At 42.1% G+C, this 27,667-nt stretch overlaps 1 protein-coding gene across 2 annotated transcripts in view; it reads left to right on the top strand.

The window, feature by feature from the left end:
- The window catches only part of GTPBP3 (GTP binding protein 3, mitochondrial), an 85,640-nt gene that overhangs the window by 18,391 nt on the left and 39,582 nt on the right, over positions 1–27,667 (top strand). For both annotated transcript variants that reach the window (XM_073661063.1, XM_073661062.1), the window contains one exon: positions 12,657–12,892. In XM_073661063.1, the coding sequence (XP_073517164.1) occupies positions 12,657–12,892 (236 nt within the window). The remainder of the gene's footprint in view (positions 1–12,656; positions 12,893–27,667) is intronic.

Here is a 27,667-nt window from a genome sequence, read left to right as displayed (position 1 = left end):
AATCTCTGACAGCGGCATTTAACTCACGCTTCCGGGAAGCGCGTCATTGGCCCGCCCATCGGCAACCCCGCCACATGATCGCAGGTCACCGATGGGTTGGCATGACGACAACCCAGGGTCTGCAGGAGATTGCTATGAGCGCCACCTAGTGGTCGGCGCTTATAGCAAGTGAGTAATTCTGCTACACAGATGCGATCTGATCATCGCCTTTGTGTAGCAGAGGGGATCAGACAACTGCAGCTTCTAGTCTCCCATAGAGACTATTGAAGCGTATAAAAAAAAAAAAAAGTTTTTAAAAAAATTATAAAAGTTTAAATCACTCCCCTTTCGCCCCATTCAAAATAAAACCGTAAAATAAACACCACACATACACATATTTGGTATCGCCGCGTTCAGAATCGCACAATCTATCGATATAAAATAAGAATTAATCCGATCAGTAAACAGTGAAACAAGAAAAACATTCTAAACACCAGAATTACGTTTTTTTGGTCGCTGCAACATTGCAATTAAATGCAATAACGGGCGATCAAAACATCGTATCTACCCCAAAATGGTATCAATAAAAACGTTAGCTCAGCACACAAAAAATAAGCTTTCACCCGGCCCCAGATTTTTTTTTCACCACTTAAATAAAAAAGAACCTATGCATGTTTGGTGTCTGCAAACTCGTAATGACCTGGAGAACAATAATGGCAGGTCAGTTTTAGCATTCAGTGAATGTCGTGAGAGAAAAAAAACCAAAAAAACAACAACTGTGGAATTGGAATTGTACTTTTTTTTGCAATTTCACCGCACTTGGAATTTTTTTCCCGTTTTCCAGTACACTATATGGTAAAACCAGTGATGTTGTTCAAAACTACAACCTGTCCCACCAAAAATAAGCCCTCACATAGCCATATTGACCGAAAAATAAAAAGTTATTGCTCTGAGAAGAAGGGGAGCAAAAAATGAAAACACAAAACTGGAAAAATGCTTCGGTCAATAACTCACCCCTAATGTGATGGCTGGAGCTGCTTCTCTTTGGTGAGATGCTGGGGGCATATATACACACGTGGTCAAAATTGTTGGTACCCCTCGTTTAATGAAAAAAAAAACACAATGGTCACAGAAATAATTTGAATCTGACAAAAGTAATAAATTAAAAATCTATGAAAATGAGCAAATTAAAGTCAGACATTGCTTTTCTGCTTCCACAGAATTTTTGAAAAAATTAAACTCATGAAATAGGCCTGGAAAGAAATGATGGTACTCTTAACTTAATATTTTGTTGAACACCCTTTTGAGACAATCACTGCAATCAAACAATTCCTGTAACTGTCAATGAGACTTCTGCACCTCTCGACAGGTATTTTGGCCGACTCCTCATGTACAAACTGCTCCAATTATCCCGGGTTTGAAGGTTGCCTTTTCCAGACCTTTCCAAAGATGCTCAATAGGATTTAGGTCAGGGCTCATAGAAGGCCACTTCAGAATAGTCCAATGTTTTCCTATTTGCCATTCTTGGGTGCTTTTAGCTGTGGGTTTTGGGTCATTATCCTGTTGCAAGACCCATGACCTGCGACTGAGACCAAGCTTTCTGACACTGGGCAGCACATTTCTCTCTAGAATCCCTTGATAGTCTTGAGATTTCATTGTACCCTGCACAGATTCAAGACACCCTGTGCCAGATGCAGCAAAGCAGCCCCAGAACATAACAGAGCCTCCTCCATGTTTCACAGTAGAGACAGTGTTGTTTTCTTGATATGCTTCATTTTTCTGTTTGTGAACATAGAGCTGATGTGCCTTGCCAAAAACTTCTATTTTTGTCTCATCTGTCCATAATACATTCTCCCAGAAGCTTTGTGGCTTGTCAACATGTAGTCTGGCACATTCCAGTCTGGCTTTTTTATGATTTTTTTTCAACAATGGTGTTCTCCTTGGTCGTCTCCCATGAAGTCCACTTTGGATCAAACAACTACGGATGGTGCGATCTGACACTGATCTTCCTTGAGCTTGAAGTTCACCTTTAACCCCTTCAGGACCCAGCCTATTTTGACCCTAAAGACCTTGGCATTTTTGTCAATTCTGACCAGTGTCCCTTTACGAAGTAAAAACTCTGGAACACTTCAACGGATCCTAGCGATTCTGAGATTGTTTTTTCGTGACATATTGGGCTTCATGTTAGTATTAAATTTAGGTCGATAATATTTGCGTTTATTTGTGAAAAAATCAAAAATATGGGAAAAATTTTGAAAATTTTGCAATTTTCAAATTTTGAATTTTTATTCTGCTAAACTAGAGAGTGATGTGACACAAAATAGTTAATAAATAACATTTCCCACATGTCTACTTTACATCAGCACAATTTTTGAAAAAAAAAAAATTTTTGGTAGGAAGTTAGAAGGGTTCAAAGTTCATCAGCAAATTTTCTTTTTTCCAGCAAAATTTGCAAAGCCATTTTTTTTAGTGACCACATCACATTTGAAGTCCCTTTGAGGGGTGTACATGACAGAAAACACCCAAAAGTGACACCATTCCAAAAACTGCACCCCTCAAGCTACTCAAAACTACATTCAAGAAGATTATTAACCCTTCAGGTGCATCACAGGAACTAAAGCCACATGGAAGAAAAAAATGAACATTTTTATTTTTCTAACAAAAATTTTCTTTTAGCCTAAATTTTTTAATTTTCACATGGGTAACAGGATAAAATGCATCCTAAAATTTGTTGGTCAATTTCTCCTTAGTACACTGATACCTCATATGTGGTCATAAACCACTGTTTGGGCACACGGCAGGGCTCAGAAGGGAAGGAGCGCCATTTTACTTTTTGAATGGAAAATTAGCTCCAAAAGTCAAATTGCGCTCCTTCTCTTCTGAGCCCTGTCATGTGCCCAAACAGTGGTTTACGACCACATATGAGGTATCAGTGTACTCAGGAGAAATTGACCAATACATTTTAGGATGCATTTTATCCTGTTACCCATGTGAAAATTAAAAAATTTAGGCTAAAAGAAAATTTTTGTGAAAAAAAAAGTACTTTTTTGTTTTCACAGATCATTTTGTGAAGCACCTGGGGGTTCCAAGTGCTCACTATGCATCTAGATAGGTGCCTTGGGGGGTCTAGTTTCCAAAGTGGGGTCACTTGTGGGGGAGCTCCACTGTTTAGGCACATTAGGGGCTCTCCAAACGCAACATGGTGTCCGCTAACAATTTGAGCCGATTTTCCATTCAATTTGTTAGCGGACACCATGTCGCGTTTGGAGAGCCGCTGTGTGGCCAAACATTGGAGCTCCCCCACAAGTGACCCCATTTTGGAAACTAGACCCCCCAAGGCACCTATCTAGATGCACAGTGAGCACTTGGAACCCCCAGGTCATTCACAAATTAATCCGTAAAAATAAAAGTGTTTTTTTTTCCACTTTTTCATTTTTATGAATCAATTTGTGAAGCACCTGGGGGTTCCAAGTGCTCACTATGCATCTAGATAGGTGCCTTGGGGGGTCTAGTTTCCAAAATGGGGTCACTTGTGGGGGAGCTCCAATGTTTGGGCACACAGCGGCTCTCCAAAAGCAACATGGTGTCCGCTAACAAATTGTCGGCTCAAATTGTTAGAAGACACCATGTTGCGTTTGGAGAGCCGCTGTGTGGCCAAACATTGGAGCTCCCCCACAAGTGACCCCATTTTGGAAACTAGACCCCCCAAGGCACCTATCTAGATGCATAGTGAGCACTTGGAACCCCCAGGTCCTTCACAAATTAATCCGTAAAAATAAAAAAGTGTTTTTTTTTCCACTTTTTCATTTTTATGAATCAATTTGTGAAGCACCTGGGGGTTCCAAGTGCTCACTATGCATCTAGATAGGTGCCTTGGGGGGTCTAGTTTCCAAAATGGGGTCACTTGTTGGGGAGCTCCAATGTTTGGGCACACAGGGACTCTCCAAACGCAACATGGTTCCAATTTGTTAGTGGACACCATTGTGTAGTGTATGTCAGGTTGGTGTGCGGTGTGGTATATTGTAGTGTATACACCACACACACACACACACACTACAACACACACACCAACCTGACATAGCCTACTAAGCTGAGTACGCCCTAGACTGGGATGAGTGGGACGGGCGGGACATTTTGTGTGCTGTGTGCGTGTGTAAAAAAAAAAAAAAAAAAAAATCGAAACTTTATTATAGTGTGAGTGTACGTGTGTGTGTGTGTGTGCTTGGTGTAACCTTCTGCAGTCACGTGTGGGGGCTGTCAGGCGTAGGGGGCTGTCAGGCGTAGGGGGGCTGTCAGGCGTAGGGGGGCTGTCAGGTGTACGGGGGCTGTCAGGCGTACGGGGCTGTCAGGCGTAGGGGGGGGGCTGAAGAGATGGAGGAGCCAGCAGCTGCAGCAAGGGGGGTGATCACTGGGGCAGGAGCCGGCAGTAGCAAGGGGGGTGATCACTGGGGCAGGAGCCGGCAGCAGCAAGGGGGGTGATCACTGGGGCAGGAGCCGGCAGCAGCAAGGGGGGTGATCACTGGGTTTGCGGGGGGGGGGGATGATCACTGGGATGGGGGGGTGCACACTGGAGACAGGGGGGATGAACACTGGAGACAGGGGGGGTGAACACTGGGGACAGGGGGGGTGAACACTGGGGGGGTGAACACTGGGGTCAGGGGGGGTGAACACTGGGGACAGGGGGGTGAACACTGGGGACAGGGGGGGTGAACACTGGGGACAGGGGGGGTGAACACTGGGGGAGGGGTGATTATTGGGAGGTGGGGGGTGATATCACTGGGACTGGGGGATGGTGGGTTTGATCACAGGAGCAGGGCATTTACACTGAGCCTGCTGCTGCTGTGATCACAGTCCACCGGCTGTCAGAAGGAGAGCAGCAGCCGGTGGATGAAGACGTGGGAGAGGGAGCAGAGGGAGCGGAGGTCGGGGTGCAGGTATGAAAGTGGAGGGGGGGTCGGGGGTGGAGGGGGGGGCAGGGTGGAGTGGAGGGGGGGGAGCGGGGGCAATACTACCTGATGCAGATCAGCGGCGGCAGCAGGCGATCAGCGGCGGCAGCAGGCGATCCACGGGGGGGCAGCTGCAGAGGGTCCACGGGGGGGCAGCAGCAGAGGGTCCACAGGAGGCAGCAGCAGAGGGTCCACAACGGCCGGCACCCGATCCATGGACGGGCAGTTGCGGCCATCATTAAAAACTCCCTCCACATCTGATTGGGGCTAGTATCCATGTGACGCTAGCCCCCCAATCAGATCTGGGGGGAGGGGGGGACAGAGGTGACACTCCCCCCAGCCAATGGCTGATGCTGTAAGCATCAGGCCATGCCCAGATTTAAATATTACACCAATTTTCATTGGTGAAATATTTAATTCATACCGATTGGCAGTTTCATTAAAAGTGAAAATGAAACAGCCAATCGGAGGGGTCCCAGGCACGGGGGGGTTAATCCACCCCCCGGGGGGTCGACTTCAGGATGTCCAGTTGCAGTAGCAACTGTGACACCTGAGCGACCCCGCTCGCAGGCGCTGCAGGGGGTCTTTCCCTCCATGTCACAGACGCTGTGACATGGGTCGGGAACGAACTGTTTTCCATGTCACAAACGGTGTGACACGGGTCGGGAAGGGGTTAATTTCTTTAGAAGTTATCCTGGGCTCTTTTGTTACCATTTGTATTATCCGTCTCTTTGATTTGTCATGAATTTTCCTCCTGCGGTCACGTCCAGGGAGGTTGGCCACAGTCCCATGGATCATAAATTTCTGAATAATATGTGCAACTGTAGTCACAGGAACATCAAGCTGCTTGGAGATGGTCTTATAACCTTTTACCTTTTAATATGCTTTTCTATCATTTTCTTTCTAATCTGCTGAGACAACTCTTTCCTTTGCTTCCTCTGGTCCATGTTGAGTGTGGTACACACCATGTCACCAAACAGCACAGTGAGTATCTGTAGCCCTATATACAGGCCCACTAACTGATTACAAGATTGTAGACACCTGTGATGCTAATTAGTGGACATAACTTGATTTAACATGTCCCTTTTGTCACTTTATTTTCAGGGGTACCATCATTTCTGTCCAGGCCTATTTCATGAGTTTAATTTTTTTAAGAATTCTGTGGAAGCAGGGCTGAAAAGCAATGACTGACTTTCATTTTTTCATTTTCATAGATTTTTAATCTATTACTTTTGTCAGATTCAAGTTACTTCTGTGACCATTGTGGGTTTTTCTTTCATTAAACGAGGGGTACCAACAATTTTGACCGTGTGTACATCACAAGAGACGCTGGGGGGCATATAGAGATCACAGGAGACACTGGGGGGCATATAGAGATCACAGGAGACGCTGGGGGGCATATAGACATCAAAGGAGACGCTGGGGGGCATATAGACATCACAGGAGATGCTGGGGGCATACAGTCATCACAGAACGGGCTGGTGCTGCCTTTGTCGTTGTTGGTGGGACTGGAGCTCGGAGTTCACGAACTCCAAGGTACGGCAGCATCTTCAGTGCACACACACCACAGCTTTCTGTATTAAACGCTGCGTGCGCCTACTCAGACTCGGGAACAATTAAAGAGCCCCTGGCCGTCAAAACACAACTGCCGGCCCGAACATTGTGGTCCCCAGGAATCTGCCCGGGTGCCACAGAAAAGAACAACGCAGGCCGCAAATGGCCCGTGGGCAGGAGGTTCCCCGCCCCTGGCTTAAATAGTGCTGATACCAACCTTTATACAATCATAAAAATAATAAACCTTTTTTATCTACTTAGACTAATAAATATCTCATTGTAGAAGCATGAAAGGTGGAAAAATTTGAAATACATCTTGGAGTTATCTAATATCCTCCCTGATTTTGTTTTTTAAATGGGTTACCCAGGCTTGTAAAAAAAAATACAGAAAATTACCTAAATGCGCTTGAATTTGCACTAGATGATGTCACCATACCTCAGTAATTAGTTATTTTTAATATACTATCCAGCTCTGTGCAGCACAGTAGTTTTCATGCTGCCAGAGCATGCTACAGAGATTGACTTTTACTTACAATTGCCTGCTTGCCCCTCTGTTCAAGATAGTGCTATATTTACTGTCTTCACATGAAATACAGATCTGCCACTGAGACATCGCTCTGCTGTACTGCTATTTACTGACACCACCCAGCATCTCCTGCCCAGCATGTAAAACAGGATCCGCCTGAGACAGAGAGAAAGCCCAGAGAACAGAGGACCGCAGGATTAAAAAAGCATATGCCTGAGAGATTGGAGAAAAACAAGTATTAAAAGTACAAGACTGCATACAAGCTGGACATATGTGCAAGGAACATGGTCATTTGACTGCTTCGTAGACGTACTGTCTATAGCTGAAATAACTAACAAGTAGTCAATTAGTAATTGATAAATCATGTTACATTCAAAAGACTTGCACACAAAGATCTGAAAACCTATTAAAAAAAAACCCGTTAAGTAGGAGCAAATGAGAGTTCAAGATGATCTGTCACCGGATTCCACAATGCAAACTGCAAACAGAGATCTGTTAGACCTGATGTTGAACTTTCTTTTCAAATCCATGTCAGATTGGATGTTAATGGCTGAAAATGTAAAATTATCATTTTCTGAGTTTAGCTTGAACTGGACTGGCCATCTTAAAATCGGGCAAGAAAGGGATTATATAGTCATCCGATCAAGAATGTTCATAGTAAGTACTCTTGCCACATAATTTGTTATATGCAAAAACGCTATTTACTTGCAGATGTAGGGTTAATATGCAAATAATGGCGTAAAAATGGTGCCAGGCCACCAAAATTTCAGGCAAAACCATCTGGAATTGCTAAACTCTGCCACAAAGCATAAAAAAAAACAAAACACAGGCAACCACATTTAAAATGAATTTAATAAAAGGCGCAAATAGATTAACGATTGGGTACAAACAAAAAAGAGATGCTAAACACACAAAACTAGACATAAAACAGATGCAATGACAATGATGAATTGAGGCCTATTATCTTCACATCAGCCATGTATTTTTCCGTTTTATTATACCATTTTTGATTGTGATTAATATATTTTATTTTCGATTGCAAAAATATCAACTTTGCATGCTGCCAGACTATTGGTTCAACTTAACATGTTGCATTCATTATTGTTTAATATTAACATATGGAATATACTAAATCATACATCCAGTATATACTATTGTTACTTTAAAGTAAAGGATATTAATAATTTACATAATGCAACGTGACAACTACAAGTCTCAGAATGAATGAAAAAAAAAGGAAAGAATATTGTTTTCTGTTAGATTATCACTGACTATCACCACTATTTTATGCATGTTCCTCAATATTCCGATTGTATATTCTGCTCCCAGTACTGCAAAGGTTCATGGTGCATATATCTGCTATGCTACTGCTTAATAAAATATGTAAATTACTGTAATGGAAAGAACCTCAGTAAGACGTATTAGGGAAGGAACAGACAGAAAAGAGAGATACTTGATCCAGATGGATAAATAACGGTGTGTCAGCTGCACCGCTGGAATAAAACAATCTTCCCCAGTGAAGAAGAAGATTTTTTCATTTCAGGGCTGGTCCGGCACCTTTTTCTTTACTGGTGAAGATTGGTTTGTTCCAGTGGCATAGCTCACACACCTTTTATTTATCCATCTGGATCAAGTATCTCCTGGAGGACCTTTACCCAGGCACCGGGCAGCAACAAATGGTATTCACGCTTTCATAGGAGTTGTCTCTCCCAACTCCTCCCGCAGGTGAGCGTAACCACTATACATCAACACTCTCTCCCCATAGAGTATCGCCCTATTTCTGTGTGCTCTGTTCCTACCTAGTTTATCTTCAGAAAAGAGTAAAGCAGAGAAAGTACACTTACTGTTGTGAGTAAAATGTTGATCTGTCCAAAAACCAAGCAATGACCTATTCTCTCACCTTCTATAGTTGTGGTGTGATGGGTACAACTGAACGGATTGTTTTGTCTTTACAGTTCCCCTATGTAATGATCTCCATATGGGAAGTCTGGTTGTTTAATCCACAGTTTCCTTTTGAAGGAAGGATTTTGGAATCCAAAAACAAACAATTGATTATGGCAACATATCAATATAACCTCCATTTATTGGAAAAAAACACTTTTTTTTTCCATTTAGAGGTAAAAACATATAGGAATTGAGGCAGGGGATGTGACCTAAACAACCAATAAATTGGTTCAGCTAAAAAACATTAAATGCATTATGAGCATTAGATTTGTAATAAAATTAATATGTAATTGGCTACAACATTATATCAAGTGTCTGAAGCCAGCAGTGACCTGGTCGTCGCTTATATGCAAACTTAAATTTACATTCAAATGATAAAATACAAGTAAAAGTACTTTTTACATAAAATTAATACTATAAAAAGAAAAGAATGGCCAGTTTGTCCATAAAAAAGCATAATCTTTACAATATATGAAATATATGGATGTTGAGCTGGCTTTAACTTTGCTTGGTAACTACAGTTGGTGCGAATCGATTCCCAGGACACGGTCTATTGGCTACGTCAGTAATCCATGGCAGCTGGACTGGAGCCCTGAGCACTGTCTCTTACCTGATGGCATCCACTTCTCTTCTTACAACTGGCCAGGCACTAGCTAATAAAAGGAATTGTTGCTCTATTACGCATACAGTTATATGAAAAAGTTTGGGCACCCCTATTAATCTTAAGCTTAATGTTTTTTTTAAAAATTGGTGTTTTTGCAACAGCTATTTCAGTTTGATATATGTAATAACTGTTGGACACAGTAATGTTTCTGCCTTGAAATGAGGTTTATTGTACTAACAGAAAATGTGCAATCTGCATTCAAACAAAATTTAACAGGTGCATAAGTATGGGCACCTCACCAGAAAAGTGACATTAATATTTAGTAGATCCTCCTTTTGCAAAAATAACAGCCTCTAGTCGCTTCCTGTAGCTTTTAATGAGTTCCTGAATGAAGGTATTTTTGACCATTTCTCTTTACAAAACAATTCCAGTTCAGTTAAGTTTGATGGTCGCCGAGCATGGACAGCCCTCTTCAAATTATCCCACAGATGTTCAATGATATTCAGGTCTGGGGACAGGATGGCCATTCCAGAACATTGTAATTGTTCCTCTGCATGAATGCCTGAGTAGATTTGGAGCGGTGTTTTGGATCATTGTCTTGCTGAAAGATCCATCCCCTGCGTAACTTCAACTTTGTCACTGATTCTTGAACATTATTGTCAAGAATCTGCTGATACTGAGTGGAATCCATGCGTCCCTCAACTTTAACAAGATTCCCGGTGCCGGCATTGGCCACACAGCCCCAAAGCATGATGGAGCCTCCACCAAATTTTACTGTGGGTAGCAAGTGTTTTTCTTGGAATGCTGTGTTTTTTTTTTTGCCGCCATGCAGAACGCCTTTTTGTATGACCAAACAACTCAATCTTGGTTTCATCAGTCCACAGGACCTTCCAAAAAGAAATTGGCTTCTCCAAATGTGCTTTTGCATACCTCAGCCGACTCTGTTTGTGGCGTGCTTGCAGAAACGGCTTCTTTCGCATCACTCTCCCATACAGCTTCTCCTTGTGCAAAGTGCATTGTATAGTTGACCGATGCACAGTGACACCATCTGCAGCAAGTTGATGCTGCAGCTCTCTGGAGGTGGTCTGAGGATTGTCCTTGACTGATCTCACCATTCTTCTTCTCTGCCTTTCTGATGTTTTTCTTGGCCTGCCACTTCTGGCCTTAACAAGAGCTGTCCCTGTGTTCTTCCATTTCCTTACTATGTTTCTCACAGTGGAAACTGACAGGTTAAATCTCTGAGACAGCTTTTTGTATCCTTCCCCTGAACTACTATGTTGAATAATCTTTGTTTTCAGATCATTTGACAGTTGTTTTGAGGAGCCCATGATGCCACTCTTCAGAGGAGATTCAAACAGGAGAACAACTTGCAAGTGGCCACTTTAAGTAGCTTTTCTCATGATTGCATACACCTGGCTATGAAGTTCGAAGCTCAATGAGGTTACAAAACCAAAAAAAGTGCTTTAGTAAGTCAGTAAAAAGTAGGTAGGAGTATTTAAAACAAGAAAATGATAAGGGTGCCCATACTTATGCACCTGTCAAATTTTGTTTCAATGCAGGTGCTCATTTTCTGTTAGTACAATAAACCTCATTTCAAGGCAGAAACATTACTGTGTCCAACAGTTATTACATATATCAAACTGAAATAGCTGTTGCAAAAACACCAATTTTTATAAAACATTAAGCTTAAGATTAATAGGGGTGCCCAAACTTTTTCATATAACTGTATGTGTCGTCACACCAGGACAACTAGTAAAAAGAAACACAATGAACTAATTTATCAGATCAATAAAACATCACTCAAACATTTTGGTGGCCTGAGTAGCTCTGGCGTTTGGATATATCACAAAGAGATGGGCTACTTGTGTAAAAGTACCACATTGAATGAATGGTCATCGCCATAAGGGCTCACTCATAAGAGCGTATAACACAGCCAAGTGCTATGCGATGTTTTATTGCACAGCACTCAGACCAATGTTATGCTATGGGGCAGCCCAGATCTGATTTTTTTTTTTTCTCATACCGATTCGGCATGAGAAAACAATTGCAGCATGCTGCGAATGTCTGTGAGACTCAGATCACATGCACTCATACAAGTCTATGGGGGCGTGGAAAACCTCGTACTGCACACGGATGTCATCCTACTGCAGTGCGATTTCCACGGACACAGGTAATGAAGGAGATGGAGAACTTATTTTCTCTATCTTCTCCACACCTTTGCTCCGATTCTCTCATGTGAGAGAATTGGAGCACAGTACACTTACACTCGGATCAAACTCTGATTAGAGTTTGATTCGAGAGTATTTGCCTAATCAACCCGATTCTCTCCCATTAGAGAATCGATGGCCGTGTGACCCCCAGCCTAAAACTAAAGTCTGTTTCTTAAAACAAACCCTCTCTTGACACTTTTGAAACATGGGGACTCCTTTTGATAATCTGACAGTAATTTATTTTGAACACGTTCCACAACATGTGGCCAATCGCCACTAAATCATCAATCATAGGAAGCTATTCTGGCTAGTTAAAGAGTAGGCGTCGTTTTAATTTTTATTTCATAAATCAATAGTATGAGTGAAAATAAGCAACTTTGTAGTGCACCTTATCAGAAAAACCTACTTCTTTCTCTGTCAGGACTGATCTTTTATTCTCAATTCACAGGTAAAATCTGTATTCAGTGAAGACAGATTTTCTCATTAGAGAGATGAATACTTCCTATCCACTGTTATAGCAAGTTCAGAGGAGGCACTGGGTGTGGAAGGGAACGAGTGGCTTATAAAGAAGCAGAATTTTCTCATAAAATATATCTTAACGTTTTTATAATCTCCGGTACTACTGATTTACATAAAAAGATTGTTGAAAGTACAGGTTCCATTTTATGAACTTGCCACAGTGCATCATTGTTCTAGTGACAGTGTAAGTACGGTAAATCATGAGAGAAAGGCAACAAATATGTGAAATAGGAAAGTATACCTGTTTTCAAAGGACAGGTATAAGTGAGTGAACACATTTTGTACAGAATTGAAGAATATATGGTGCTGCATGAAGGTACACAAAAAGAATAAAATAGATTCTGAGCTAACTAAAAGCTGTTTTTAATTTGTAGTTCATTGAAGAAGTGGATACATCATTATGTCAGAGATACAATTTTTGCCCTCTCATCTGGTAATGGGAAGTGTGGCGTGGCAGTGATCAGGACAAGTGGCCCTGCTAGTCAAGAGGCCTTACAACTCCTAAGCAAGTGGCAGGCATTGCCTCCTCCAAGACAACTAAAACTGGCATCCATTTTCTGTCCAAAGTCTGGAGAGCTATTGGACAGAGGACTGGTAGTTTGGTTTTCAGGTAAGTTTTCAGTAAAATTACTGATGCAAGCTTTCCTTTTTTACTATCGGGTGTATAGAAAATAAGCTGGTGTTTCTGATTTTTTTTCTTTTGTGAGGGTGTCACTCCCAGAATATAAGCTGGATGTGACATCTATTTGTATCCAGGGTAATAATAATAATTTTTATTTTTATAGAGCCAACATATTCCGCAGCACTTTACAATTTTAGAGGGGACTTGTACAGACAATAAAGACATTACAGAATAGACATAACTCAAATACTAAGAGGAGTGAGGGCCCTGCTCGCAAGCTTACAGTCTATGAGCAAACCAAAAGACCTGAACTGGAATGTAAATTGGTGTGCATGCAGCTTGTAAGAGCATGTTCACACATGGCCACTAAACAGAAAAAAAACAAAGAAATACAATACACAAATACCCTGCAGTAAATAAATAAATCGCAATAGTGCATGAAAATAATAAAGGGTACTTAGTTAACATAATTTTGATCAAAATAAAGCGAAAGCCATCCGACCTCGTCACGGCGACCCTTATGGGACAGTCTTAACTCTAATATTTAAAACCTTACCTTTTGTCAAGTGGCGTACAATCTATGAGGAAATAGGGGAGACAAGGTAAATGGTAAAATGTGCTTATATTGTATGGTCCGGCCATCAATATAATAAATAGGGTATTCACATAACGCTGCAAGAAACGGTCACCAGCCAGTATGTGTACAGTACAGACACAGAGGGCTATGAAGTGCATGGAGGGTGTGTGAACAGATGTTTACGAGGGTCATGATTTTGAAGAAAATTTTGTATAGGCAAAATGGGGATTGTTAGATAAGTGAGGTGAGGCATTAGGCCAGTCTAAAGAAATGCTTTTGTAGGCCATACTTAAAACTGTGGGTGTTGGGAATGAATCGAATTGTCCTGGGTAGTGCATTCCAAAGAATTGGCGCAGCACACGAGAAGTCTTGGAGACAGGAGTGGAAGGTTCGGATTATTGAGGATTTTAGTTTTTCAGTCATTAGCAGAATGGAGGGCACGGGTAGGGTGGTAGACTGAGATGAGGGAAGAGGTGTAGAGTGGTGCAAAACCGTGGTGCGCTTTATGGGTAAGAATGATAAGTTTATATTGGACCCTGTAGCGGATGGGCAAGCAGTGCAGTGACTGGCACGCTGTAGAGGTATCGGTATATCGTTGGAGAGGAATATGGTCCTGCCTGCTGCACTCAGGATAGATTGGAGAGGGGAGAATTTAGTAAGAGGGAGACCGATTAGTAGAGAGTTGCTATAGTCCAGACGAGAATGAATAAGAGCTACAGTATGAGTTTTTGCTGAGTCAAAGATAAGAAAAGGTTCTAGAGATGTTTTTGAGATGTAGGTGACATGAGCGGGCGAGTGATCGGATGTTGGGAGTGAAGGAAAGATGTGAATCAAATATCACACCATCACAGCGGGCATGTTGCTGGGGAGTAATGGTGGAGCCACACGTGGAAATGGCAATATCGGGCATAGGTAGGTTAGTGGAGGAAGGAAACACAAAGAGTTCAGTTTTTGACAGATTTAGTTTTAGATAGAGTGAGGACATATTGTTAGCAACAGCGGAAAGACCATCCCTGGTATTTTGTAGCAATGCAGGGGTGATGTCAGGAAACAATGTGTATAATTGGGTGTCATCAGCATAGGAGATGGTACTGAAATCCGAATCTACTGATGGTTTGTACAATAGGGGCAGTATACAAGGAGAAAAGGAGGGGACCCAGAATGGAACTGTGAGGAACCCTGACAGTAAAAGGAAGAGGAGAGGGAGAGGAGCCAGCAAAAGATACAGTGAAGGAGCGGTCAGAGAGGTAGGAGGAGAACCACGAGAGAACAGTATCCTTGAGCCCAATAGAGCGGAGCATAGTGAGGAGGAGCTGGTGATCCACAGTGTCGAATGCTGCAGAGAGATCCAGGGGAATCCGCAGGGATTAGTGTCTTCATTAGCTTACGTATCAGTACATCTTCTATCCTGCATTTATTTCCTAAAGTCCTTTCTTCCAGCATGTTTTCTCTGGTTTGTGTATGCGATTGAAACAGTTGCCGCACTGCTATGTATATTGATCTAGGTCACATAATCACTTGGACAGCTGAGTGACTGGGTCTAACTAGACGCAAGAGAGATCTGATTATAACAAATGTCTCAACTATAGGAGAAATATGCTTTGCAAAAATATATTAGTAAATCATGTCCCTATGGTATACAGTGAAGACCAAAAGGGTAACAATTCTTTGAACTTTTGACTTTCAGGCTCCATATCCCACCATCCACTACTGCTTTGAACGTGAGACTACCATCATTTTATAGACAATCATCTTGACTATCTCATACATAAATTTGACTTTCAACTATTTAGCTTATGATTAGTTATGCTGATTCTTGTCACTGCATTGTTACGGTTTTGCTCCTAAAGATCTAAATTTAAATTTATTATTTTGTTGGTATTTTGTAAATCCCCCTTTGGCTTTCAACACTGCCTGAATCCTTCTGGGCATGCTCTCGATCAGATTCAAGCATGTCTCGACCAGCATCTGATCCCAGGTCTCTTTTACATGTTCCCAAAGTTGATGCATACTGGTCGACTCACTTGGTTATGTATACAGCTTTTTATTCAATTCTACCCACAAGTGTTCAATGCGGTTGAGGCCTGGGTACTGTGGGGGCCAATCCAGCACCTCTACTTCATTGTCATTGAACCATTTTTTCGCCAATCTTGACGTATGCTTCGGGTCGTTGCCCTGCTGGAACACTGTCGTCCTTTTCATACCCATAATACTCGAGTGTAAAAAGTAATTCATCTTGTAGGATACTCACATGTAACTCAGCATTGAGACCACCATCGATCCTGGTCAAGCATCCTTTGGCTGTGAAACAATCCCATATCATCAGGCTTCCTTCACCAAAATTGACAGTTCATTCAATTTCTCAATTTCCCTTATGTCTTCCAGACCCATTTGCACCCATCAGAGCCTAGTCTATTGACTTTTGTCTTATCGCTCCAAATCACCCGTTTCCAATCTTCTACTGTTCAGTTTTAGTACTTTTTTTACAAACTCGAGTTGACGCTTCTTATGACTATATTGAAGTCGAGGCTTCTTCACTTTTTTTTTGAGCCACCATTCCAGACTTGTGTAACATGCGTTACACAGTGCTTGCATGGATGTCTGTGATTGCACTATTACCAAGCATACGAGTCACCTCCACTACCATGTTTGTCGCACCAGAACTGATAGACCTTGTCATGAGCCGACTTGTTGACTCCGATATTTTTCCTGGATGTCCACCTCTTGGCTTTTGAATGGATGGAAGGCCTTCATTTCATATTCTTCCAACTGTCATGGCACTCACATGATACATTTTGGCAATTTTCTTGGCTGAGAGACCGCTATTGATGAGCTGTATGATGCTGTTTCTCTTTTCTTGGGAAATCTTCATGGCTGCTCCACAATTCAAACCAGTGACCTTTCCCTTGGTAATCAACCTAATAACACACTGAGCTATTAGGGAATGTGAGAATAGGTTGTAATTTGTATAATAAAGGAAGAAAAAGATTTTTCCACCTTCAGGAGTTAGATCGTAACAATACACTGACATGACAAGAATCTGCATAACTAATCATATGCTAAATAGTTGTAAGTCAAATTTATGTATGAGATAGCCAAGATGAAGGTCTATAAAATGATGGTAGTCTCACGTTCAAAGCAATAGTGGAGGGTGAGATATGAAGTCTGAAAGTCAAAAGTTCAAAACATTGTTTTATGCTGGAAGTAGGGGTTGGGTCCACACCTGTCAGGCATTTATGGCATATCTTGCAGATAAGTTGTGAATAAGGCCACGGCCCCACTATCAGTATTTGGTCAGTATTTTTTCTCAGGAGTGGGAGCCAAAACCAGGTGAGGACCAATCGGAGAAGAGGTATAATAGAAACAATCCCCAATTCTGCATTTATCACCCACTCCTGGTTTTGGCTCCCACTCCTGAGAAAAAATACTGACCAAATACTGATTGTGGGGCTGTGGCCTAACTCTTTAACATGATTAAGTTTGGTTACCTCTCCAGATCTCAATATTATATGACCTTTTCTGTGTTTTAGTTATGACATTTTTTTCACCCATGGTTCTACTTCTATATACAGGGCAACACTGACATCTTCAGGTTTCTTTATGGTACTACACTGAGCATATTCACTATACAAGACCTTGTAATAAAGAAGGTTTATTATTTTTACAAGAACACTACAGACCAAAGTTTTGACAACAGATCATGAAATATTTTAATATGATTTTTATTTTCAATTAAAGTGTTCAAGCCCTGATTCATAAAAGCGATTATACCAAAATTCTGGCATAAATCACTTAAAAAAAAAACATAACATTTTTGCACAATATGGAGTTGCACAAAAATTTTGTGACTTTTGGAATTTTCATGTCGGTTTCTGCCAAAATGGGTGGAGCTGGGGTGGAACGAGGGCATGATTCAATATCTCGTCTAATTCATTATGAGCTGTGTTGTTCATAATGCCAGAAATCTTACTCCAGTCCCTGTCTGGAGCAATATTTGTGGCTTGGCGCACACCACTAATCATGCACCTTTGACTTAAAGTGAACCTGTCATCAGGATTGTGCTAAATAAACTACAGGCAGTGTCAGGTTGGCACCGTTAAGCTAAGTGCCCACGATGCAGAAATGCTCCGGATATTTCCTGAGTGTTTCTGCATTTCCCTGGCAGAAAAAAACGCATTCGGATTGTACATGCGGATTTTACATGCGTTTTTCCTGCCAGGGACAAGCGTTTGTGAAGCGTTTTTAGCATGCGATTTCACATGCAGGTTGTCAAGCGCTTTCCAAGCGATTTTAGCATCACTTGGAAAAGTGCTTGACAACTTGGTCACGCTATATAGATCCATGCAAACGGCATGTATTTATATAGTGTGACCAAGTTAGTTAAAAAAAAAAGAATAAAAATGGTAAAAAAAACCCCAAAAAAACCTTATACTCCCCTTCCGATGGCCCCCGGTCTCCTTATCTGATGCGTCCAGTCTCCCCGGTGTCTTGCGGTGGTCTAAAAGGACCTTCCATGACGTCATTTAGTCATGTGACAGGTCACGCGACCGCTGACGTCAGCGGTCGCGTGACCCGTCACATGACTAAATGACTTAATGGCAAGTCCTTTTAGACCATTGCGAGCTGCCGGGAAGCCAGGACGCATCACTAAGGAGACCGGGGGCCATCAGAAGGTGAGTATAATGTATTTTTTGATTTTATTTTTTTTTTTAACAGGTACTATGGTACTTGGGTCTGGAGGAGAGTCTCCTCTTCTCCAGACCTGGGTACCATCCGCACATTGAATTGCTTAATATCCGCATGTAGTCATGCGGATATTAAGCGATTCAATGCAAGTCAATGGTGGCGAAAGCACCGCGATTATGCAAAATAATTGGTAGTGCTGCGGATTTTACAGCACATGCGGATTATCATTGGGGAACATGGCAGACCTTCTACCAAGCGTTTTTTTAAGCGTTTCTGCGGCGGAATTGCCGCTGCGGAAGCGCTTAAAAAACGCATAGTGGGCACACAGCCTTACACTGATTAAAATGATACCTGGGTTAATGAATTCCATCCTGTGGTTCTTGTTTAATCTTTATTTGCAGTTTGGAGATAATTAGATTCTTGTGCTTCGGGGTGGGGATTTATGTGGTGCTCTGGCATTATCTTCATAATTGTGGCTTAAATAACAGGTCACTGATCCTTCAGTGACCTGCCTCCTACTTTAAATACCGCGCTTGCTCAGTTCATATTGTAGTCTTTTTAAAAAAAAAAAATTTACCTCCAGCAAAATGACCTGCTTATTGCTAAAGTTTAAACTAAGTGACATAAATAATGAAATAATATAATCCTGGTCTCACCCTGGCTGTCAGTAATTATAAACGCAAGACTGCTAAAGCAGTGGGGAAATTGTAAACTGTAATCTAGGTTTAAGGATCCCAATTTACCTCTGACACCTTAAGAATAAATAATGGAAAAAGACAAAGTGTAACAACCCAAGACTGTGAAATAAAATACTTACCCAAACACGTTTCTGTATTGTTTGTATTGGAAACCATTCTGAACCCTTTTTGATAATATGTAGCCAGATAACTAAGTTGTTTTGTTTTAAATCACCATAATCCAGTAGCCGCAGACAAAGCCTAGCTACAGCATTACCATCTGGATATTGCCGGTAGGACAACAGTGTATTAATAAAGAATTCAGCTTAACAAAACTGTAGACAGGTTGAAGACAAACACCCTTTCTTTTGACCAGTCCACAAATACCACAAACCACTAGCCACAAAACCAATACAGCTTTAGTAACACCACTTGGGTATCGCAATTAGAAACCAATTTGTTTTTCAATTTTTTTTTTTTAATAATAATACAATTACCGTGTAGGTCAAGTCTTTGGCAAAAGTGGTTTTATCATTAAACTGCTAAAACTGCAAAATTAGATATACAGTACAGACCAAAAGTTTGGACACACCTTCTTCTTCAAAGATTTTTCTGTATTTTCAGGACTATGAAAATTGTACATTCACACTGAAGGCATCAAAACTATGAATTAACACATGTGGAATTATATACTTAACAAAAAAGTGTGAAACAACTGAAAATATGTCTTATATTCTAGGTTCTTCAAAGTAGCCACCTTTTGCTTTGATGACTGCTTTGCACACTCTTGGCATTCTCTTGATGAGCTTCAAGAGGTAGTCACCGGAAATGGTCTTCCAACTATCTTGAAGGAGTTCCCAGAGATGCTTAGCACTTGTTGGCCCTTTTGCCTTCATTCTGCGGTCCAGCTCACCCCAAACCATCTCGATTGGGTTCAGGTCTGGTGACTGTGAAGGCCAGGTCATCTGGCGTAGCACCCCATCACTCTCCTTCTTGGTCAAATAGCTCTTACACAGCCTGGAGGTGTGTTTGGGGTCATTGTCCTGTTGAAAAATAAATGATGGTCCAACTAAATGCAAACCGGATGGAATAGCATGCCGCTGCAAGATGCTGTTGTAGCCATGCTGGTTCAGTATGCCTTCAATTTTGAATAAATCCCCAACAGTGTCACCAGCAAAGCACCCCCACACCATCACACCCCCTCCTCCATGCTTCACGGTGGGAACCAGGCATGTAGAGTCCATCCGTTCACCTTTTCTGCGTCGCACAAAGACACGGTGGTTGGAACCAAAGATCTCAAATTTGGACTCATCAGACCAAAACACAGATTTCCACTGGTCTAATGTCCATTCCTTGTGTTCTTTAGCCCAAACAAGTCTCTTCTGCTTGTTGCCTGTCCTTAGCAGTGGTTTCCTAGCAGCTATTTCACCATGAAGGCCTGCTGCACAAAGTCTCCTCTTAACAGTTGTTGAAGAGATGTGTCTGCTGCTAGAACTCTGTGTGGCATTGACCTGGTCTCTAATCTGAGCTGCTGTTAACCTGCGATTTCTGAGGCTGGTGACTCGGATAAGCTTATCCTCAGAACTTAAGCAGAGGTGACTCTTGGTCTTCCTTTCCTGGTGTGGTCCTCATGTGAGCCAGTTTCTTTGTAGCGCTTGATGGTTTTTGCAACTGCACTTGGGGACACTTTCAAAGTTTGCCCAATTTTTCGCACTGACTGACCTTCATTTCTTAAAGTAATGATGGCCACTCGTTTTTCTTTACTTAGCTGCTTTTTTCTTGCCATAATACAAATTCTAACAGTCTATTCAGTAGGACTATCAGCTGTGTATCCACCTGACTTCTGCACAACACAACTGATGGTCCCAACCCCATTTATAAGGCAAGAAATCCCACTTATTAAACCTGAGAGGGCACACCTGTGAAGTGAAAACCATTTCCAGTGACTACCTCTTGAAGCTCATCAAGAGAATGCCAAGAGTGTGCAAAGCAGTCATCAAAGCAAAAGGTGGCTACTTTGAAGAACCTAGAATATAAGACATATTTTCAGTTGTTTCACACTTTTTTGTTAAATATATAATTCCACATGTGTTAATTCATAGTTTTGATGCCTTCAGTGTGAATGTACAATTTTCATAGTCATGAAAATACAGAAAAATCATTAAATGAGGTGTGTCCAAACTTTTGGTCTGTACTGTACGTCTCCACGCATATGCCCATGTACACAAATAAGTGCAGCGTTAGCCTCCACTACTAGCCTCTAAAACTTCCAACCATCTACAGTGGTGTATAATGGCTCCTGCAAAAGCATCAGCCATCACTCCCCAGAGTCTTAGAAAAGATAACTATTGGTTGATCAACCATCCAGTCTGGTAAGACTGAAACAATTACAGTCATGGGTGAAAGTGTTGGCACCCTTGAAATTTTTCCAGAAAATGAAGCATTTCTCCCAGAATATTATTGCAATTACACATGTTTTGTTATACACATGTTTATTTCCTTTTGTGTGTATTGGAACACAAAAAAACAGAGAAAGAAAGGCAAATTGGACATAATTTCACATGAAACCTCAAAAATGGGCCGGACAAAATTGTTGGCACCCTCAACTTAATATTTGGTTGCACACCCTTTGGAATAAATAACTGCAATCAATTGCTTCCTATGACAATCCACAAGCTTCTTACACCTCTCAACTTTAATTTTGGACCACTCTTCTTTTGCAAACTGCTCCAGGTCTTTCATATTTGAAGGCCTTCTGCCAACAGAAAGCCGGACTCATTGCTGGCCATTTCAGAACTCTCCAGCACTTTGTTTCCATCTATTTCTGGGTGCTTCTTGACGTTTGTTTGGGGTCATTGTCCTGCTGGAAGACTCATGACCTAAGACGCAAACCCAGCTTTCTGACACTGGGCACAACTTTGTGACCCAAAATCCTTTGATAATCATCAGGTTTCATGATGCCTTGCACACAGTCAAGGCACCTAGTGCCAGAGGCAGCAAAACAACATCAAAACATCTTTGAACCTCCACTATATTTGACTGTAGGTACTGTGTTCTTTTCATTGTAGGCCTCATTTTGTTTTCGGTAAACAGTAGAATAATGTGTTTTACCGAAAAGCTCAATCTTGGTCTCATCTGTCCACAAGACACTTTCCCAGAAGAATTTTGGCTTATTCACGTACATTTTGGCAAACTGCAGTCTAGATTTTCTATGTCTCTGTGTCAGCAGTAGGGTCTTCTTGGGTCTCCTGCCAAATGTCGATGGATAGTTTGTGCTGACACTGATGCACCCTTAGCCTGCTGGACTGCTTGAATTTCTTTGGAACTTAATTGGGGCTGCTTATCCACCATCTGGACTATCCTGCATTGCAACCTTTCACCAATTTTTCTCTGCCATCCACGTCCACAGAAATTAGCTACAGTCAAATGGGTTGTAAACTTCTTGATTATGTTGCGCACCATGCGCAAAGGAAGATCAAGATATCTGAAGATGGACTTGTAACCTTGAGATTGTTGATATTTTTCAACAATTTTGGTTCAAGTCCTCAGACAGTTCTCTTCTCCTCTTTCTGTTCTAAATGCTTAGTGTGGCTCACACAGACTCACAATGCAAAGATTGAGTCAACTTCTCTCTTTTTTTTATCTGAAGTTGGGTGTGATTTTCATATTGCCCACACCTGTTACTTGCCATAGGTATGTTTAAAGAGCATCACATGCTTGAAACAAGTTGTTTAGCCACATTATTGGAAAGGTGCCTGTAATTTTGTCTGGCCCATTTTATTTATTTTTTTGTGAAGTTACCGTATTTCCATTTTGCCTTTTTTTCCTATGTTTTTTTGTATTGTCCCAATACACACAAAGGAAATAAACGTGTATAACAAGAGATGTGTAATTGCAATAATATTCTGGGAGAAATAATTAATTTTCTGGAACAATTTCAAGGGTGCCAACACTTTCGGCCATAACTGTATGTAATTGAACCCCTTTTTGTTGCCAAGAACCCGCCACAGCATGCATGCTTGATTAGGAAATCTAAAAAAGAAAAACAAACTAAACCAATTTTTTTGTTTTGTTTAATAATCGCTTGTAGATTCAACAAACCACTAGTTGCAAACCAACCTAGCTATTTTCACAACTGGGTATCTGGGTATTGCAGCCTTTAAAAGTGGCCACCTACAATGTATCATTAAAAATTGTAGCCAGAATCTATTAAGCAAATTTACTTGAAATATAAGTAAGTAAAGCTCTATATCAATAAACTATTTTAGTGAAGGCCTCGTCCCTGGTTTCTCCCCTAGAGAAGCTCATGCATGATAAGCTGTGTTAATGATTATGTTAATATACTGTTTTTTTTTTCATAAAGTTGTGCTCCCAAATTGCAAAATCTGTCACAATTTCTTTTAGCTTTAGTATGGCTATTGCCGATACCAGAGCACCTGAAATCTGCTCCCAATCAGGTGTGGATACCAGTAGAAAGCTGAATAACCTCTCCACCATCTGTACGTTCTGCAGGTAAACTGTGAAAATGGGCAGCGCCTGCGAATGACAAACACAGAGATGATGGTAGAAGCATCACCAATTCCAGCTCTGGGGCCCATATTTACCTGGCCTCTGAGCATCATATTGCTGCACTAACTGCATGTTCCTGTAGCCCTGAAAATAAATAAATCACATGCTGAGTGTATTATTAGGAACATGGCAACTAAGTCCTTGAATTCACAAAAAAATGTGGAGCTGCACCCTAGCCATCCTGCAACATGTCTCTGCTGTAGGGGGATGCACCTGTATCCCTCAGACACATTGGATCATGTCCCCGAAACGGTGCCATAAAATGTAGTGGACATGCACTGTGTTCCAAATTATTATGCAAATAATATTTTCTCAGATTTTCCCAAATTACCTATATGAATTGCAGTCATTGTAATTTTCCAGTCAAATAACTATTAGAATACAATTGAAAGGTTTTTGTACAAACTGCCTATGATAACAGTATATTTTTAAAAAAATAAAAAACTCAAACTGCACTCAAAATGCATGTTCCAAATTATTATGCACAGCAGAGTTTTCAACCTTTTCATTTTAATAAAGAACAAAAAAATGGTCATTTTTGAAATTATAAGCATTAGCAGGTTATTACACACTGAAATCAAACAGTTTTCAACTCAAAACTTTATTCTAGGTGATGTTACATTTGCACATAGGACCCCTTGTTCGAAAGGAGCTTCTGAACTCTCTCGTCCATTGAATTTGTCAGGTTTTGGATGGTTTCTGCTTTAATTGTTTTGCATGAGGACAGAATACCCTCCCAGAGCTGTTGCTTAGATGTGAACTGCCTCCCGCCATCAGAGACACTCCTTTTGATGATGCTCCAGAGGTTCTCAATGAGGTTGAGGTCAGGGGAGCATGGGTGCCACACCATAAGTTTGTCCCCTTTTATGCCCATAGCAGCCAGAGATGCAGATGTGTTATGTGCAGCATGAGATGGGGCATTATCATTCATCAAAATGATCTTGCTGCGGAATGCATGGTGGTTCTTCTTGAACCATGGAAGGAAGTGCTGTTTGAGAAACTCAACATAGATTATGGAGTTCATCTTTACCCCTTCAGGGATCCTAAAAGGGCCGACAATCTCTCTCCCCATGATTCCAGCCCAAAACATTACTCCACCTCCTCCTTGTTAGCGCCGTAGCCGTGTTTGCATGGGGTGTCCATCAACCAGCCATCCTCCACTCCATCCATCTGGACCATCGAGATCATTTCATGCATGATAATGCCCCATCTCATGCTGCACATAACACATCTGCATCTCTGGCTGCTATGGGCATAAAAGGGGACAAACTTATGGTGTGGCACCCATGCTCCCCTGACCTCAATCCCATTGAGAACCTCTGGAGCATCATCAAAAGGAGTGTCTCTGATGGCGGGAGGCAGTTCACATCTAAGCAACAGCTCTGGGAGGGTATTCTGTCCTCATGCAAAACAATTAAAGCAGAAACCATCCAAAACCTGACCAATTCAATGGACGAGAGAGTTCAGAAGCTCCTTTCGAACAAGGGGTCCTATGTGCAAATGTAACATCACCTAGAATAAAGTTTTGAGTTGAAAACTGTTTGATTTCAGTTTGTAATAACCTGCTAAAGCTTATAATTTCAAAAATGACCATTTTTTTGTTCTTTATTAAAATGAAAAGGTTGAAAACTCTGCTGTGCATAATAATTTGGAACATGCATTTTGAGTGCAGTTTGAGTTTTTTATTTTTTTAAAAATATACTGTTATCATAGGCAGTCTGTACAAAAACCTTTCAATTGTACTCTAATAGTTATTTGACTGGAAAATTACAATGACTGCAATTCATATAGGTAATTTGGGAAAATCTGAGAAAATATTATTTGCATAATAATTTGGAACACAATGTATAATAAATCTTACCAGAAGCTCTTGATATGAAGAAAAACACCACAGACAGGCACCAACAATTCAGACTGCTCAATAAATTCAAGGTCACTAATACTAGCCGTCTGGAATTTTACCATTATAATAAATAAACATATATGCCATCAGTAAACCAACCGAATGTAACTAAGTGCAAAATCATATTATCTATAGATCGGGGGCTGAAAGGTTATAGGAGCCAAAACCAGGGTCAACCCATAATAACACAAATGGTGGGTAATACACAGGGAGCTGCTATGAATGATCAACACTGACTGTAGGGAGACCTGTCCTACATGGGAGCATCTAGTAGCTTTTTCAGCCAAACACACAATTTGCACCTATAGAGCTTAAAGGGAACCTGTCACCAATTTTGTCACATGGCGGCTTAAACTATCCCCTTATTTACCGTCTGCGCTGCTTTCCCCAAATCCATATATAACCCCCTGACTCCCCTTGTATGGCCCTGAAAAACCCTTTTTAATTTCTCACGCGCTGTATACTAATTGGGTCCGACCGACCCGATGGGCGTGGCTTTGGACTCTCCACCCTCCACCCCCCACGGCTGCTGCTCGCCGTCCTCGATGTTTCCTGCGTCATCCTCATCGCCGTGAGAGATTTTGCATACTGTGCGGGCAAAACTGAAAAAAACAGAAGTGCGCATGCACATTTGTTTTTCAGCTTTACCCGCGCCTGTGTAGCATGCTTTGCCCAACTGCAAACTGGGCAACGCACAGTGCGCAGGCGCAAGATCTCTTACGGTGATGAGGATGACGCTGAAGATGTCAAGGACGGTGAGCAGCAGCCGGGGAGGAAGGGGTGTAGAGTCCGAAGCCACGCCCATCGGACTGGACGGACCCGATTAGAATACATCGCTGGAGAAATTAAAAAAGGTTTTTCGGGGCCATAAAGGGGAGAGTCAGAGGGTTATATATGAATTTGGGGAAAGCAGTTCATACGCTAAATAAGGGAATAGTTTAAGCTGCTATGTGACAAAATTGGTGACAGGTTCCCTTTAATCACCAACTGTGACCCTACTGATAGCATAGGCCGTAATAGTCAGTGATGGGGGCTGCTGCAGTACCTTGTCTGAGTCAGGATCCAGCCTAGTAATAATGCTCCCGGCTACTCACTACATAGTAATACGTATACTACACAGATCTTGTGTTGCTAAATCTGATAAATGAGCGGTTGCACATAGGAGACCCTGGTACATAATCAAAAGATATCTACATACAAGGCAGGTGGCGCAAGTACTACAGCTACAACAGCTCTCAGCAATAAACCGGAGCCAAGTCCCTCCAGTACACATAATACATGAACAATCTAATATGTATACAGTAATTGTCTTATCCCGTCTGTGTGTCTGTCTGTCTGTCTGTCTGTCCAGGAAATCCCACGTCGCTGATTGGTCAGGCCGCGGCCAATCAGCGACGCGGGATTTCAGAACAAGATGGCGGCTGTTAGCGGCTCACCCTTACACGCTCACCCTCACCCGCTCACCCTCGGACGCTCTCCCTCGGACGCTCTCCCTCGGACGCTCTCCCTCGGACGCTCACCCTCGGACGCTCACTCTGGGACACTCACTCGCTCACCCTCGGACGCCTCACCCTCGGACGCCTCACCCTCGGACGCCTCACCCTCGGACGCCTCACCCTCGGACGCCTCACCCTCGGACGCCTCACCCTCGGACGCTCACTCTCTCACGCTCACACGCTCACGCTCACCCTCGGACGCTCACCCTCTCAGACGCTCACTTTCTCACGCTCCCACGCTCACCCTCACACGCTCACCCTGTGCTAGCCGGTCATCTCCCTCACACGCTCACCCTGTGCTAGCCGGTCATCTCCCTCACACGCTCACCCTGTGCTAGCCGGTCATCTCCCTCACACGCTCACCCTGTGCTAGCCGGTGATCTCCCGGCTGCTCGCAGCAGAAGTACCCCGACCGGCGGCCTCGCTCCCCGGTCCTCCAAAATTCATTAGGGGCCCCGGGGGGATACATTGGGGGGTTATTTTAAAGTAGTGCACAACCCATTTAAACACTGCTTCGCTGATTAGTCGCGCCCGGTCGGACGCATACATATTCTAGAATACCCGATTCGTTAGAATCGGGCCACCATCTAGTCTCATATATACATGGTTAATAAATACAGAACACTGAACAACCAAAATGTCAGCTTTGTGAATATGGTTATATTAAAAATCCTCATCGCATTTGTAATCTTGTTTGTGGGATTGTTCGGGCAAACTAGGGACGGCATGCCGGATCATATACTGTATGTATACATTTATACTGTATATGTGACTGGACACTAAGGGGTCTCTGAAATTACCAGCTTCTAAAAGCTTCAGCATGCTTGGGTAATAATCAGACTGAAGCTCCATATA

Source organism: Phyllobates terribilis, unplaced genomic scaffold (assembly GCF_046119375.1).
Source record: "Phyllobates terribilis strain yellow unplaced genomic scaffold, ASM4611937v1 Scaffold_1__5_contigs__length_1240528914, whole genome shotgun sequence".
Taxonomy (NCBI): Eukaryota; Metazoa; Chordata; class Amphibia; order Anura; family Dendrobatidae; genus Phyllobates; species Phyllobates terribilis.
The sequence above is the reverse complement of the archived record's forward strand: the minus strand, read 5'-3'. Positions and strand labels throughout refer to the sequence as shown.